Genomic DNA, 13,180 nt, shown 5'->3' on the forward strand with positions numbered 1-13,180 from the left:
GGGCTATCATTAGGGATGTGTTGGGAGTTGCATCATCACTATATAATGTGCAGGCCAAGGAAACGAGGCTGGAGGAGCCAAGCCATATATCAGCATTCATTGCTGATCTATAGCTGGCCTCTCCATTCTGAGCCCTTATTAACTGCCTTAAAATATAGATCTGAGATTATTGCTCCTTCTAGACCATGGATCTCCATGTGTGATAGACATGGAGGGACCAGTTACCAGAGTGTGATGGTTTTGTTCCCTGCTGTAACCCTCTTTCTTATTTTTATCTTTTTTTTTTCTCCTCTTCCAAATTAAATGTTTCAGGTCATTCAGTTTCAAGGCTCAGCACTTGGGAAGTAAAATGGGTGTAAGAAGCTGGTTTGGCTGCAGCCAGCAGGCTGGGATCCATTCAGAAACAATCTGGCCCTTCCTCAGTGTGGGTCCTGGGGCCCAAGAGAGGTCTTAGCCTAGCATTTCCAGGGCTTCTCCACATCACAAATCATGGTACCTCGAGAAGATGAAGTTTTATGTGAGGCTGGAGTGAAGGGCAGCCATCTCCCCCTGGGACATCACCAGGGGATGGCCCACCCATCTCCTTGTGCCAGGACACCCAGCCTAGTGTCTGGGCAGCAGGAGAAGCCCAAGTGGCTCAGGCAAAACAGATCTCAGGAGCTTTGGGATCAGTTTAAAATAATTAAAATAAAACAAGCTGTAAAACTCCAGTGCTGGTGCTGCTGGTTCCCACACCACCCCTGGACTCATCCCAAGATGTGGGCACAAGTGGGCCCCCTTTCTTGGAGGAGGGCACCAATGTGGGTTGTGTTCTCTGTGCGCTGCAGGGCTCTTGTGTGGGAGGGCACTGTAAGGAAGGGGAGGAGAAGGATTCATTCCCCAAGGGGTGTTTATGCTTTTGGGTCTTTTCTCAGGCTGAAGAAACCGGGTGTCACTCACCCACGACATCTGCAGCTCCACCGCAGCTGCATGCTTTCGTTCTCGCACTCCACGATTCCTGGAAATCTCTGTTTTCCCTGAGCATGGCTGGTCCATGTGCACGACAGCTGAACTATCTACAGGATTTAAGAGTCCCTGATTGCTGCTCAGACAATGGACCAGAACAACTTCATAGTTATTGCCGATTCCAGGAAAGACACATGTCCATATTTATATGGGCATGAAAGATAGTTCAGCATCAATTTGTCAATAACGTGCATGTTTAGTGGCCACTAGATAATGCACCATGAACTCAGAGCTGTCTAGTCCTTATCAAACCTCTCTGAAGTTGCTCAAAAGTAGGGACACCTCATTTTCCAACTCAGAGCCCTCATGCCCTTTTGCCAGCTTGTCCCAAAATTTCTGTTGCAAACACCCCAAAGTGAGATCTAATGGGCTACTGACAGAAACTTAATTGTACCAGGGTGTTTGCAGGAACACAACACACGTAGCAGTTATTTTCTACTTTCTACTGGTCTTTCCTTGGTTATGTTTTAATTTTAAGTCTCATCATGTATTTGACTTTCACAACACTGTCCGTATTTTGTACACCTAGTAGTGCTTGCAGTACCAGGTATACAAAAGCAGTTGCACAGTCTGACCCAGAGCTTTACAAAATAAAAGCTGCAAAATAAAATTTAAAAAAAAAAAGCCAGATCTACGAAAGAAAGTAAAAAACAAACAGATGGATACTTTTGCTTTAAAAGGAAAAAGTTACAGCTGTAGTAAACAAATTTTTTTTTTTAGCTGGAGGCCCACCAAGAGATAAACGGTAGATTTTCTTTTGCTCTGTAAGAGTCTTCAGCATAATTCTGCCCTTGCTGTAACCTCTGCGTCTTGAAGAGCTCCTGTCAGATTAGAAATCATGTTGAAAATATCTCTCACCAACATTGCAAATAGCAGAGTTTTAAAATGGAAAGGGAGTAATGCAAATCTTGAACCTGCCAAGTGTGCCTCACACACTTGACGCTATGCATATGATTTTAAGCACTAAGTATGTGGGGATGGCTTCCATGTGGAAATTCAAGTAAATCTTAGCAGAATCTGCCTTCATAGGGAAGTGGACCCATGGGTTTTTTCTCTTGTTTGTTACAACTTCCAAGATAATTTTTCAGTTTCCTTGTTTACAATAATGAGTTTAATTGCTGCTGTTGAGCCTCAAGTTCTGTGAGCAATTATTTTTCAGGAAAAAGGCATTCTCACCAGGAGGCTGAGTTGCACCATTCATCCATTGAAAGGGAATATTTCACTTGTGTTTTAAATTAAAAATCAATAGAATATGTTCCCTTAACAATTTTGCATTTATAGAAATATTTCCACTGTTTATAGTGTAGGGAAACCAAACAAAACTTCTTTATTGCACATAAAATCTAAATGTAAATTTGGCTCAAGTATAGGAATATTTTATAAAGGTTTCTAACTCTTACAAAGACATTGTTATTCACTGCATAAATAAAGAGCTTCAACGAGTGGTTATGAATGGACTGATAAACTAATTTTTTTTTTCCTGTTTATTTTCTGATCCCTTCCAGGTTTATGACAGGCCACAAAAACATTCTGCTCTGCACTATGATCCAGGCCTCCAACAAGACTTCACCAGTGACACCTTAAAATCAAAACACCAGCAGAAAAGTAGCAACCAGCACCACATTGACTGGTCAGCGAGCTCCGACACTGGACCTGCTTCTCAGAGTTGCTTCATCAACACAGAGCCCAGTAGAGAAGCAATTAGTGCCACCAAGGTCTCTGCTCTGGAGCCAGGAGTTTCCTACAGCAAATCCCAGGCCAAGAAGTCCTGCAGCAGCAGCACGTGGGGGCAGCTGTCGGTCAGTAGTAAAGAGCTGGCAATTTGCGGCGCAGTCCCGTCACCCAACGGCATCAGCACAGCCGCCCAGCCTAGCAGTGCCTCTGAGTGCAATGGGCTTTTGCCTCTTGGAGATCAAGAGGGAGGTGTGCAACTGGAGGCCCCCGATCAGCCCGCTGGAAGTACGAAGAAGAAGTCCAGCAAAAAGGACTTGATTAGCCAAACCATCCAAACCACAGACATTGAGTGGGTAAAGAGTGCTCAGAAAGCATTTGACAGCAAATCCCATGACAGCATGGAAGGGAAAAAGGAGTCTTACTCAATGGACAGCATGTTGGATACATCACCCTCGAAGCAGAATACCATTTCTGCTAGCAGTTGTGAAAGTGACACCAATCACGTACGAATTACTATCCCAATAAAGTCGCCAACAACTGATGCATCTGGCCACAAAAGGAAAAAGAGGCAATCCATAAAATCCTCTATAGAGAAAACTATCCAGGAGAAAAGCCTGCCTTCTGTGCTTGCTTTGAGCAGTGAAATGGCAAACAGGACCAGCTCTCAACCAGAGGGGAATAAAAAAGATCTTCGAGCCACAAAGCCAGGGAAAGTTATTGAAAATGAGTCCCCCTTAGTAGCTATTGACAGTGGTGTGTTCACGGATAAAGCATCCCCCAACAATGCTGCCCGACTCAGAAAACCTCTACCTGTGACATCCACTCTCCTACCCACCAATCTTTCCACAGCTGGGAAATTACCTGATGTCCAGCACCCCAAACATGCAGCTAAGCGTCGATGGACCTGCAGCAAACCTAAATCTATTCTTCGGGAGACCTCCCTGACGACATCTGAGAAGCTGATGGTGGAGCCTCCTTCAGCCTATCCCATCACACCATCCAGCCCTCTGTACACCAATACAGACAGTCTTACTGTGATCACACCTGTCAAGAAAAAAAGAGGACGACCAAAGAAACAGCCTTTGCTCACTGTTGAAACCATTCATGAGGGAACCTCCACCAGCCCAGTGAGTCCAATCAATCGTGAATTTCCAGGAACAAAGAAAAGGAAGAGGAGAAGGAATCTGGCCAAGTTCGCCCAGATGGTTCCAGGAGAGGACAAGTCCATCAGTGAACTCAAATTTCACAAAAAGGTCGGGAAACTTGGGGTCTTGGATAAGAAGACCATCAAGACAATTAATAAAATGAAAACCCTCAAGAGGAAGAACATTCTCAATCAAATCTTGTCCTCCTGCTCCAGCAGCATAGCTCTGAAAACAAAAGTTCAGCCACCATCTAGTGCTGGGCCAACCACCATTGATGCCAGACTAGGAAAGCAGATCAATGTCAGCAAGAGGGGGACTATCTACATTGGTAAAAAACGGGGCAGAAAGCCAAGGGCAGAGCTGCAACCTCAGCCAGAAGAACCTAAGACAGCCATCAAGCACTCAAGGCCTGTTTCCAGCCAGCCAGAAAACCCAGCAGTGCCTTCCAACCTGCAGTCACTTGTGGCATCGTCACCAGCAGCTATTCATCCGCTTTCAACACAATTAGTGGGGATAAACGGCAACCTCAGCCCTGCAAGCACTGAAACTAATTTTTCAGAGTTAAAAACTATGCCAAATCTTCAACCTATCAGTGCTCTTCCTACAAAAACCCAGAAAGGAATGCACAGTGGAACTTGGAAGCTGTCTCCACCCAGGCTAATGGCTAATTCACCTTCTCACCTCTGTGAAATAGGTTCTCTGAAAGAAGTCACGCTGTCGCCAGTGAGTGAGTCTCATAGCGAGGAAACTATACCGAGCGACAGTGGGATAGGTACAGACAACAACAGTACCTCTGACCAAGCCGAGAAAAGCTCAGAATCCCGCCGGAGATACTCCTTTGATTTCTGCACCCTGGACAATCCAGAGGCTATCCCATCTGACACCAGCACAAAGAACAGGCATGGTCACCGGCAGAAGCATCTCATTGTGGATAACTTTCTCTCTCATGAGAGTATTAAAAAGCCAAAGCACAAGAGGAAAAGGAAAAGCCTGCAGAACAGAGATGACCTCCAGTTTCTGGCAGACCTTGAGGAACTCATCAATAAGTTTCAAGTGTTCAGGATTTCCCATAGAAGTTATACATTTTATCATGAAAATCCATATCCCAGCATCTTCAGGATTAATTTTGATCACTACTACCCTGTGCCATATATCCAGTATGACCCATTGCTCTATCTTCGCAGGACCTCTGATATGAAGTCTAAGAAGAAGCGTGGTAGACCTGCCAAAACCAATGACACCATGACAAAGGTGCCTTTTTTACAAGGGTTCGGTTACCCTATTCCCAGTGGGAGTTACTATGCACCCTATGGAATGCCTTACACATCAATGCCTATGATGAATCTTGGTTACTATGGTCAGTATCCAGCTCCTTTGTACCTGTCTCACACGCTCGGAGCGGCTTCCCCATTTATGAGACCTACCGTGCCCCCACCCCAGTTCCATGCAAGCTCTCATATGAAGATGTCCACCACTGCCAAACACAAAGCAAAACATGGAGTGCACCTACAAACCCCTGTGGGAATGGGCCTTGGAGACATGCAGTCCTCCTTGGCTCCTCCGAAGGTTGGAGGAACAAGCCTTTCAAGTGGCCGACTTCACAAAAGGAAACACAAACATAAGCACAAGCATAAGGATGAGCGGATATTGGGGACTCACGAAGATCTGAGTGGTCTCTTTGCTAGCAAGTCCTCTGGCTTCTCCAGCCATGCCATCAACGAGAGGCTGAGCGGCTCAGACAAAGACCTGTCCTTGCTCAACGAGAAAAGCAAGCATAAGGAGAAGCAGAAGCACCAGCATTGTGAAACCGGGCACAAAGGCTCAAAGAGTAATTTTGAAGTGGATACGTTGTCTACGCTATCACTTTCTGATGCCCAGCAGTGGTCACAGAGTAAAGATAAAAGTGACTCAAGCAGTGATCCCATTGACTCTTGCACAAAGAGATACTCTGGTAATACTGAGAGTAATGGAAGGTCAGAGTCCCTGGACATGTTTGGTGAAATGAATTCCTCAAGTGAGAAGCGGGACAATGATGCAAGTGGGAATAAAAGAAGAAGCTTTGAAGGCTTTGGAACTTACAGGGAAAAGGACATTCAGCCCTTCAAGACAAATAGGAAGGACAGAAGTACTTTTGATTCTTCAGCCTCTTCAGGTAAGCTTTGTTTTATTCTATTTTACCTTACTGCACTCAAATTTCAATGCTGAACAAAGAGGGACTCACCATTTACAACAAATACATTTATGAGTCAATAACTTCTCTGGCTTTTGTAATTGATGTCATTCTTCAGCCAAACTTAGGGGAGATTGACAAGAATGTTGGCCACATCTTAAGCCCAAAGCTGTAAAATCTTCAAGTTGTTACACAGCACTTCTGTAAATATTTGTCCTGCCTTCACCTATCTCTCATGGCTTGTTGCACTTCTTACTAAAACTCCACCACAGCATTCTTCAACAGCAGCAATTATAATACCTGTTGACAAGGTGGGCATCCCCCTGATCAGTGTCTAACACCACATGATCAAAGTCGTTGTCCAGCCTTTGGGAGAAGAGAAGAGAATCTCTGCTCTGGCCCATAAAGTTACCAAAACCCACTTGTTGATGGGATGGACCAAGCAGGTGGAAACTTGTGAAGCTGTGTCAGTGTCCCGTTAGCGTGGTCTACTGCTGATCCAGAGGCACCCACCATGCTGATGTCTGGGCTGAATATCTGGAGATCCTGGGTACAGTCCTAGTTTAAGTCTGTCACTTCCAGTCGGCAGGTGTCATGTAAAATAATTATCCTGAGCTTTGAGTGGCTGTGGAAGGGAGTGGTGTCATGGAAACAATAAATCCTCACCAATTGACTCTGAAGAGTTTCAGGTCTCATGACTTGGAAATATAAGCTGGGTAGATGAAGAGGGAGGAAGCTCCTATCGGCTGCTAAGGACATCTGTTCCTCTCCTGCAGAGTGGGGAAAAAGGGAATCTGAATCTTGTCTGAGAGACTGAATTGTACTTTACAATAGGGAGCTGCATTTGTGATGACACAGAAGCAGGTGTTTTGCTGTATTATAAATGAATTTAGCTTGGGAGCAAGCCCAGTGCTCCTACACCATCAGATATTTATCACAAAGCAGATTTCACACTTAGTTCTGGAAAGGGGTGAGCTTTGGTGAACTAACCAGTGGTGGATGAGATTCTGATGTGCTAAAAAAGAGCTTCGAAGAAATGTAGTTGATGGCCTTCATAGTTAAAAGAGAATTAACTGAGAACACAGAGGGAGCAGAGAATTTGTGTGACCTGCCAATGTAAGGCTCTAAAGTTTTTTACTGTCTTGTAACTGATCAAGTTCCAAAGACTGCTCATGCTTAAGCCACCTAAACATTTCCAATTCCTTCACCAAGACTAGAATCTGGATGGTAGCAGTGAAAGGCAGTCTGAAATGACAGATTACCCCATGAAAACCTTCCTATTCATGATATCAAGTTATAATAGATCAGTTGTGACATCAAAAAATGATACACACAGAAATATGGGAAAAGAGATTCAAATCAGTCTCTGAAGATCAGAGTTGCAACATACCTGACAAAGAACAAAAATATTCTCCACCAAGTGTTGCAGTTGCTATTTAATTAAGGAAGTTGTGTCCTATCACATAGGATTACAAGTCTCCAAAATGTTTAATAACTTTTTCTTTTTTTTAATGGAAATTCACAGTTTTCACAGTCTGATAACAGTCTTTGCATTTGTAGCCTTTTTGCTTTTTGAACAGAAGATGTTTGCTAAATCTGTAATTTTCAATTTAATATGTTTCACTAAGGCATAGCAAACTGTCAAAATTCCCAACACTGTTGAACTCAAATGAGTTTCCACAGTAGGGGCATGATCCTCAGCAGGCTGACTTGAAGATGGAAGTAGGAAAGAAAAAGTCAATTTCATGTTATTTTCCTTCAGTTTATTTCCCATGATGATAAAAGTATAAGATGGAGGGCTAGAACTTGCAGTAGGAGCTCCATTAGATTTGCAGTTTAAACTTTTTAAACTGGTTCTCATTTAAACTGCAATTATTACTTTTATTTATTTTGCTCTTCATGATTACAGCCGCACAGCATTCCCTATGACCTAATCCATCAAATCTCAGATTATTAATTTATTTCTTCATTGTCATGCTATTATTTACATGGAAAAATCATCAGCAGTTGCTAAGCAGAGACAGATAACCAGAGCCATACCTTGCACTACAAGGAAAAATACTAAAACTAAACAGCTCTGCCAAGAAAGGCCTGGAGCCAAGACTGCTCATTAAAGCCTAGGAACATCTGTCTGCTTATGACTGCCTAAGATCTCAGTGCAGCTTTTTTTCTTCTCTGCCTTTGACCTTCACTGAGATTCCCAGCAGAGGTCTGCACTTGAGTCTAGCCATAACTACTTAACCAGTTCCCACAGAGGGAGGATTACACTCTTCCGTGATAACCTTGACCTTCTTTCTCCTAACTCACCTTGCATTTCCCTGAGGAGGTTAAACACGGATTGACTAATCAGAAAAATAAAAGGTAAAGGAAAAAAAAAAAAAAAAGAAGACATGAGAACATATATATCTGTCCCAGGAGGCAACTTCCACAGCCTGATTGCTCTTTCCTTTCAGTATTGTCATCTTCCACAAGTCAAAAATAATATAGAACAGAGATAAGAGGAGACATCCTGAATATTCTGGTGAAAGCTGAAAATAGATTTACATCACAATTTCAGTGTTATCTTTACTGCATGGGTATTTTGGTGTACTCAGTACTGCCATTTGCAACTTCATTGCGTGGTTCTGGAGATAAAATATGTAGCAAAACCTACCCACACTCAGTGGATATATCTGTGATGAGAGGGATGAGAGAACCATTTATTGTTCTTTGGTGTTCGGGCCCTGCAGTTTGTTTCAGTGTGGTGTGCAGCTGCAGGTACTATTGCATTGCTGTTAATTTATGGTTTTGTCTGTGTTGTGACAACACTTGGCCATTTCTAAAAAGTTTGGTATTCCTTGGTGGTAAGTAGTGATCGTGCATATGGTAGAAAACAGTCCTGTTGTACAATCTTGGAACTTAAGTATGATTTTATTATCTAGAAAGATACAGGACATAAAGGGAAGAGTTGTCTTTCTTGCCTTTTGGAGAAGCTCTTTGAAGTCCTGGTGCAAGAAAGGTGCCTGGCACAGGTTGCCCAGGGAAATTATGGATGTCCCGTTCCTGGAAGTGTTCATGTACCAGGTTGGGGTTTGAGTACTTGGGCTAGTGGAAGGTGTCCCAGATCAACCCAGGGGTTTGGAAATAGATGACCTTTAAAGGTGCCTTCCAACCAAACTATTCCATGATTCTGTGATTTGATGCAGAAATCTGAGCCCAAAGTAAAGGGCACCATTGAGAGAGCATCACCAGTCACTTGGTTGGTCACAACAGAAGTCCATTTCTTGTCCTGCACCAACGTGGACAATCACTGGCCATTCTTTAGTGGAGGCCTTATGGGCTTTGACTCAGTGTACATCTCTTGGGACCACTTTGGGTTAAAAGTGCAGTTCTAGTGCATATGTCTAATTTCCCTGTGGCCTGACTGTTTCCACATCATTGTTCTAGAGAAGCTGGTGTCTCTTCCATAATAACAAGTTAATAAGTCTTCCCACCCACTCCTCATGACCTGTTGCTTCCTGATGTCTTTTTCTGAAATTTCTATTTTTGCCAAATTTCTTGTGCTCATCTAACCCTCCTGCATTTAGAAAGACTAATTAATCAAAACTAATTACACACTGCTTTTCTATTTAGCTGAAGACTATTCCAGTGGCATTAGCCTGGCCTACAGGCAAGAATACAGCAGAAAGTGTTTCAGATCCTGCCTTGTCACAGACATGATGTCATTTGGGCACATCCTAGACTGAACTGTAAAGTTGTGTGCAGCAAGCATTGGCTCAGTTGACTCCCTCCTTCACAGAGTCAGAGATACAGCTCGCACACTTGTGAAATGGCCTTGGAGTCCCTCTGGCACTGTGTGACCTGAGGCACTGTGCACAGCTGGATGGCTGAGCCTTTCATCTGCTTCCTAGGAGTTACTAGCGCCCCAGGTGAGGGACCCAGGGAGAGGTCACAGATTGGTGCTGCAGCTGGGCTGGGGAGATTGAGAGTAGAGCTCTGTTTCAAAGAGGCCCTTGTGGTAAACTCCACATCTCCTTGTCAAGTGTCTGCCTGTTTCATGATACTGGAGAAGAGATTTCCATTGCTGATCAGCAGTCTCAATGCCATAGCTTGTGCCACAGAAAAAAAAGCAAGATGAGTTGCCTCTTCCCCTTTTCCTTAGGTGGAATAATGAGGAAAAGCACCTTTAACCTTTTAAGGTGCAGAGATAAGATGGCAATTTGCATGTACAACCTGTCAGGCTATGTCCTAGTTACAATCACTGCAGACCAGGATGTATCTGGAGGTGAAGCAGAGGTTGAGAGTTGCTATATCCAGGACTGCATTTCTTCCTTTCTTTGTAATGAGACCAATCAAGATCTGTGCTACCTTACTGTCACAGTATTTCTGCCTCCTGTTTTTATTAAGCAAGGATAATATAAACAAAGATTGTCTAGCTTGCATATTGGGCACCATGGCTCAAAGATCAGCTAGGAAGTACATTGGTTTTATCAGATACAGCACAGACACCATGCATAGTAAACTTACAGGAATATAAAGTTAATCATACACAGCTACTAGGAAAGCAGTAATCATCAGTCTCTGAATGCTGGATAGCTAGCATGACAAACATGCTTTACAAATTAATGCTTAACTTACCTACAAACCTCCCAGGCCTTCCCCCATCAATGTCCAGCAGCGCTACAAGCTGAATTTCTTCTGACTTGACCTTTCCTCCTCATTTGGTTTGTATGGTGCTGGTTTTACTCTTGAAGGAACAGTATCAGCTTTAGCCTTGATCGGGCACCGTTTTACTCTGAGAAGGGATCAGTATTTCAGTAGTGGATAAGCATATTTGTTCTTCTTAATGTATGTGGCAGATGTAGGTAAATAATGTTAGCCAACTGCCTTATTAATTAAACTTTGCTGATTTTTTGGATATATTTTTCATATAATAATACTTTCCACAAGTAATCTATTATTTTACATAGGTCTGGAATCACAATATTAGTTCATTGTTCTTCAGTGAACGCACTATTTCAGTGATAGTGGAAACAGTAGGACCGCACTCTTGGACCCAGTGTTTTGGGTCACTTACGACAAGAAGGATGTTGAGGTTCTGGAACATTCAGAGAAGGGCAGCAGACCTGGAGAAGTGTCTGGAGCACAAGTCTGATGAGGAGGGGCTGAGGGAGCTGGGAAAGGGGTTCAGCCTGGAGCAAAGGAGGCTCAGGGGTGACCTTGTGTCTCTGCACAACTCCCTGACAGGAGGGGGCAGCCAGGTGGCAGTTGGTCTCAATGTGCTCCAGGTAACAAGCAATAAGAAAAAAGGAAATGGCCTCAATGTGCTCCAGGACAGATTTAGATTGGATGTTAGGGAAAATTTCTTCATTGAAAATGTTGTCAAACATTGGAACTGGATGCCCAGGGAAGTGGTGGAGTGACTGTCTCTGGAAGCGTCCAAAAAGCTTGTAAAAGCGGTGATTAGAGACATGATTTGGCCTTGTCAGTGCTAGGGGAATGATTGGGCTCCGTGATCTTAGGAGTTTTCTACAACTTTCATGATTTTCTGTTTCTATGATCATCATGTGGGATGAACATTCTCTCATCTGACCAGCTTAAAGACATAAATTGAATGCTTATACTGGCTGAGTCTTGCACATATACTCATGGATGCACATTATCACACTGAAAAAAGACAGAAGAAGTGAATATCAGGTGATGAAGTTGAATAGATATCCAGCAAAACACATAAATAAGTCACCTGGCTTTCTTCAATAGCAAAGATTTGACTCAACAGGACTTGTGTTTTGTATGGCATTATGTGCATCAATTCAGGGACAAACTGATGCATGGTCTAGGATTTGCAGACCCATCTTCCATATCATAATTTTTTCACGTAACTGCAGAAAAAATGTCTTAATTGCAGTTAACCTCAGTGTTTGACTGGGTAAAGGGGATAAAAGCACTTTCGTGCCACAGAGTGCCACAATGAGCTCTGATACTCACCGATGCCCAGTGAATACAGCATTAGACCCACGACAGTGTTTGAAGTGGATGAGAGAAGAGCCAGGTAATAACTTCACTGACTAAGGATGTACAGAGTATTAGCCACCCTCCCATTCCCCACCTCTGCCTCTGCTGTGGCTTTCTCAGACACCCCAGGCTCCTACATAGCTTCCAGCAACTGCAAAAGTTTTCCAAGCCCCAGTGTTAGTAGGGGTTGTTCCCTCCCATTGTGTCCTGTGGTGAGGGACAGGCACTGTACAGTTACAGGGCGAGTGTTTGTGCTATCTGGCCCATAAAAGTTACCATCAGAGCTTTAAAAAAAACCCATTATTTGTAAATACAGTTGCATTCATCAAAACAGCTGTTTAGGCCCCTGAATGTTTAGGAAACCAAACAAACCAAACAAACCAAAACAAACCAAAACTACTGAAACTACTTCCAAAAACATTATCTGGCTCATTTAGAATAAATATCCTTCTTGTTTTCCACTAAATTTTCTATCAGTCCTGTGGAGAGGAGACCAAGCCAGCAAGACTATTGCTCCTTTCTGCCTGTGGTGTATCCTAAAGGGACACGCTGCTGATGGGGAAAGTGAAGCAAAGCTTTCCTTGAAAGTGTTTTGACTAAGGCAATTGAAATACAGTGACTTTTGTCATTGTTGTTGTTGTTTTAATGCTACCTCTTGATTTACTGTGTTGCTTCCAATGTCTGCACTGACCAAGAAGAGAAGAAGCAGGGGGGAAGCTGGACTGGGAGAGGAAGCAGGACCATTTATCACCCAACCCAACTTTTATTTCCTCTCTTAATGATTGTATGTTTATTGCACTGCCTGAGGCTCAGTACAAAGTCTTTTAGACCAGCGATGAATTAATCAAATTAAATGCTGTGACCCTTTTGCTTTTTGGGAGTGTTACAAGCCTCCCAGCACCCTGCCTAATTTCTGCTTCTTGCTTTGCTCTCTGTCCAACAGTCAAGCAGTTCTTCCTTCACAACTTGGCATCTCCCAGCTATTTATCTTCACTCTCTCTGGCCAATGCCAGAATGTCTTGTTTGAAGTTTTTATTCAGACCACTGCTAGTTTATGAAGTTGTGCAGATTCCACGTTGGGTGTGCAGCTGCTTCACGTCAGGCACAATTGGCCTCTGCTGGGCTCTTGGCTTTAAAAGGCAATAAAGAATCGCGGCCAGATTCTCATCTCGGCCCAGCATAAATCAAGCGT

General features: G+C 43.4%; 1 protein-coding gene across 3 annotated transcripts in view; it reads left to right on the top strand.

The window, feature by feature from the left end:
- SETBP1 (SET binding protein 1) overlaps positions 1-13,180 on the top strand; it is a 270,177-nt gene that overhangs the window by 183,981 nt on the left and 73,016 nt on the right. For all 3 annotated transcript variants that reach the window (XM_039566804.1, XM_039566805.1, XM_039566806.1), the window contains one exon: positions 2,511-5,976. In XM_039566804.1, coding sequence (XP_039422738.1) covers positions 2,511-5,976 — 3,466 coding nt within the window. The remainder of the gene's footprint in view (positions 1-2,510; positions 5,977-13,180) is intronic.

The sequence above is a fragment of the Corvus cornix genome, chromosome Z (assembly GCF_000738735.6).
Source record: "Corvus cornix cornix isolate S_Up_H32 chromosome Z, ASM73873v5, whole genome shotgun sequence".
Lineage (NCBI taxonomy): Eukaryota > Metazoa > Chordata > Aves > Passeriformes > Corvidae > Corvus > Corvus cornix.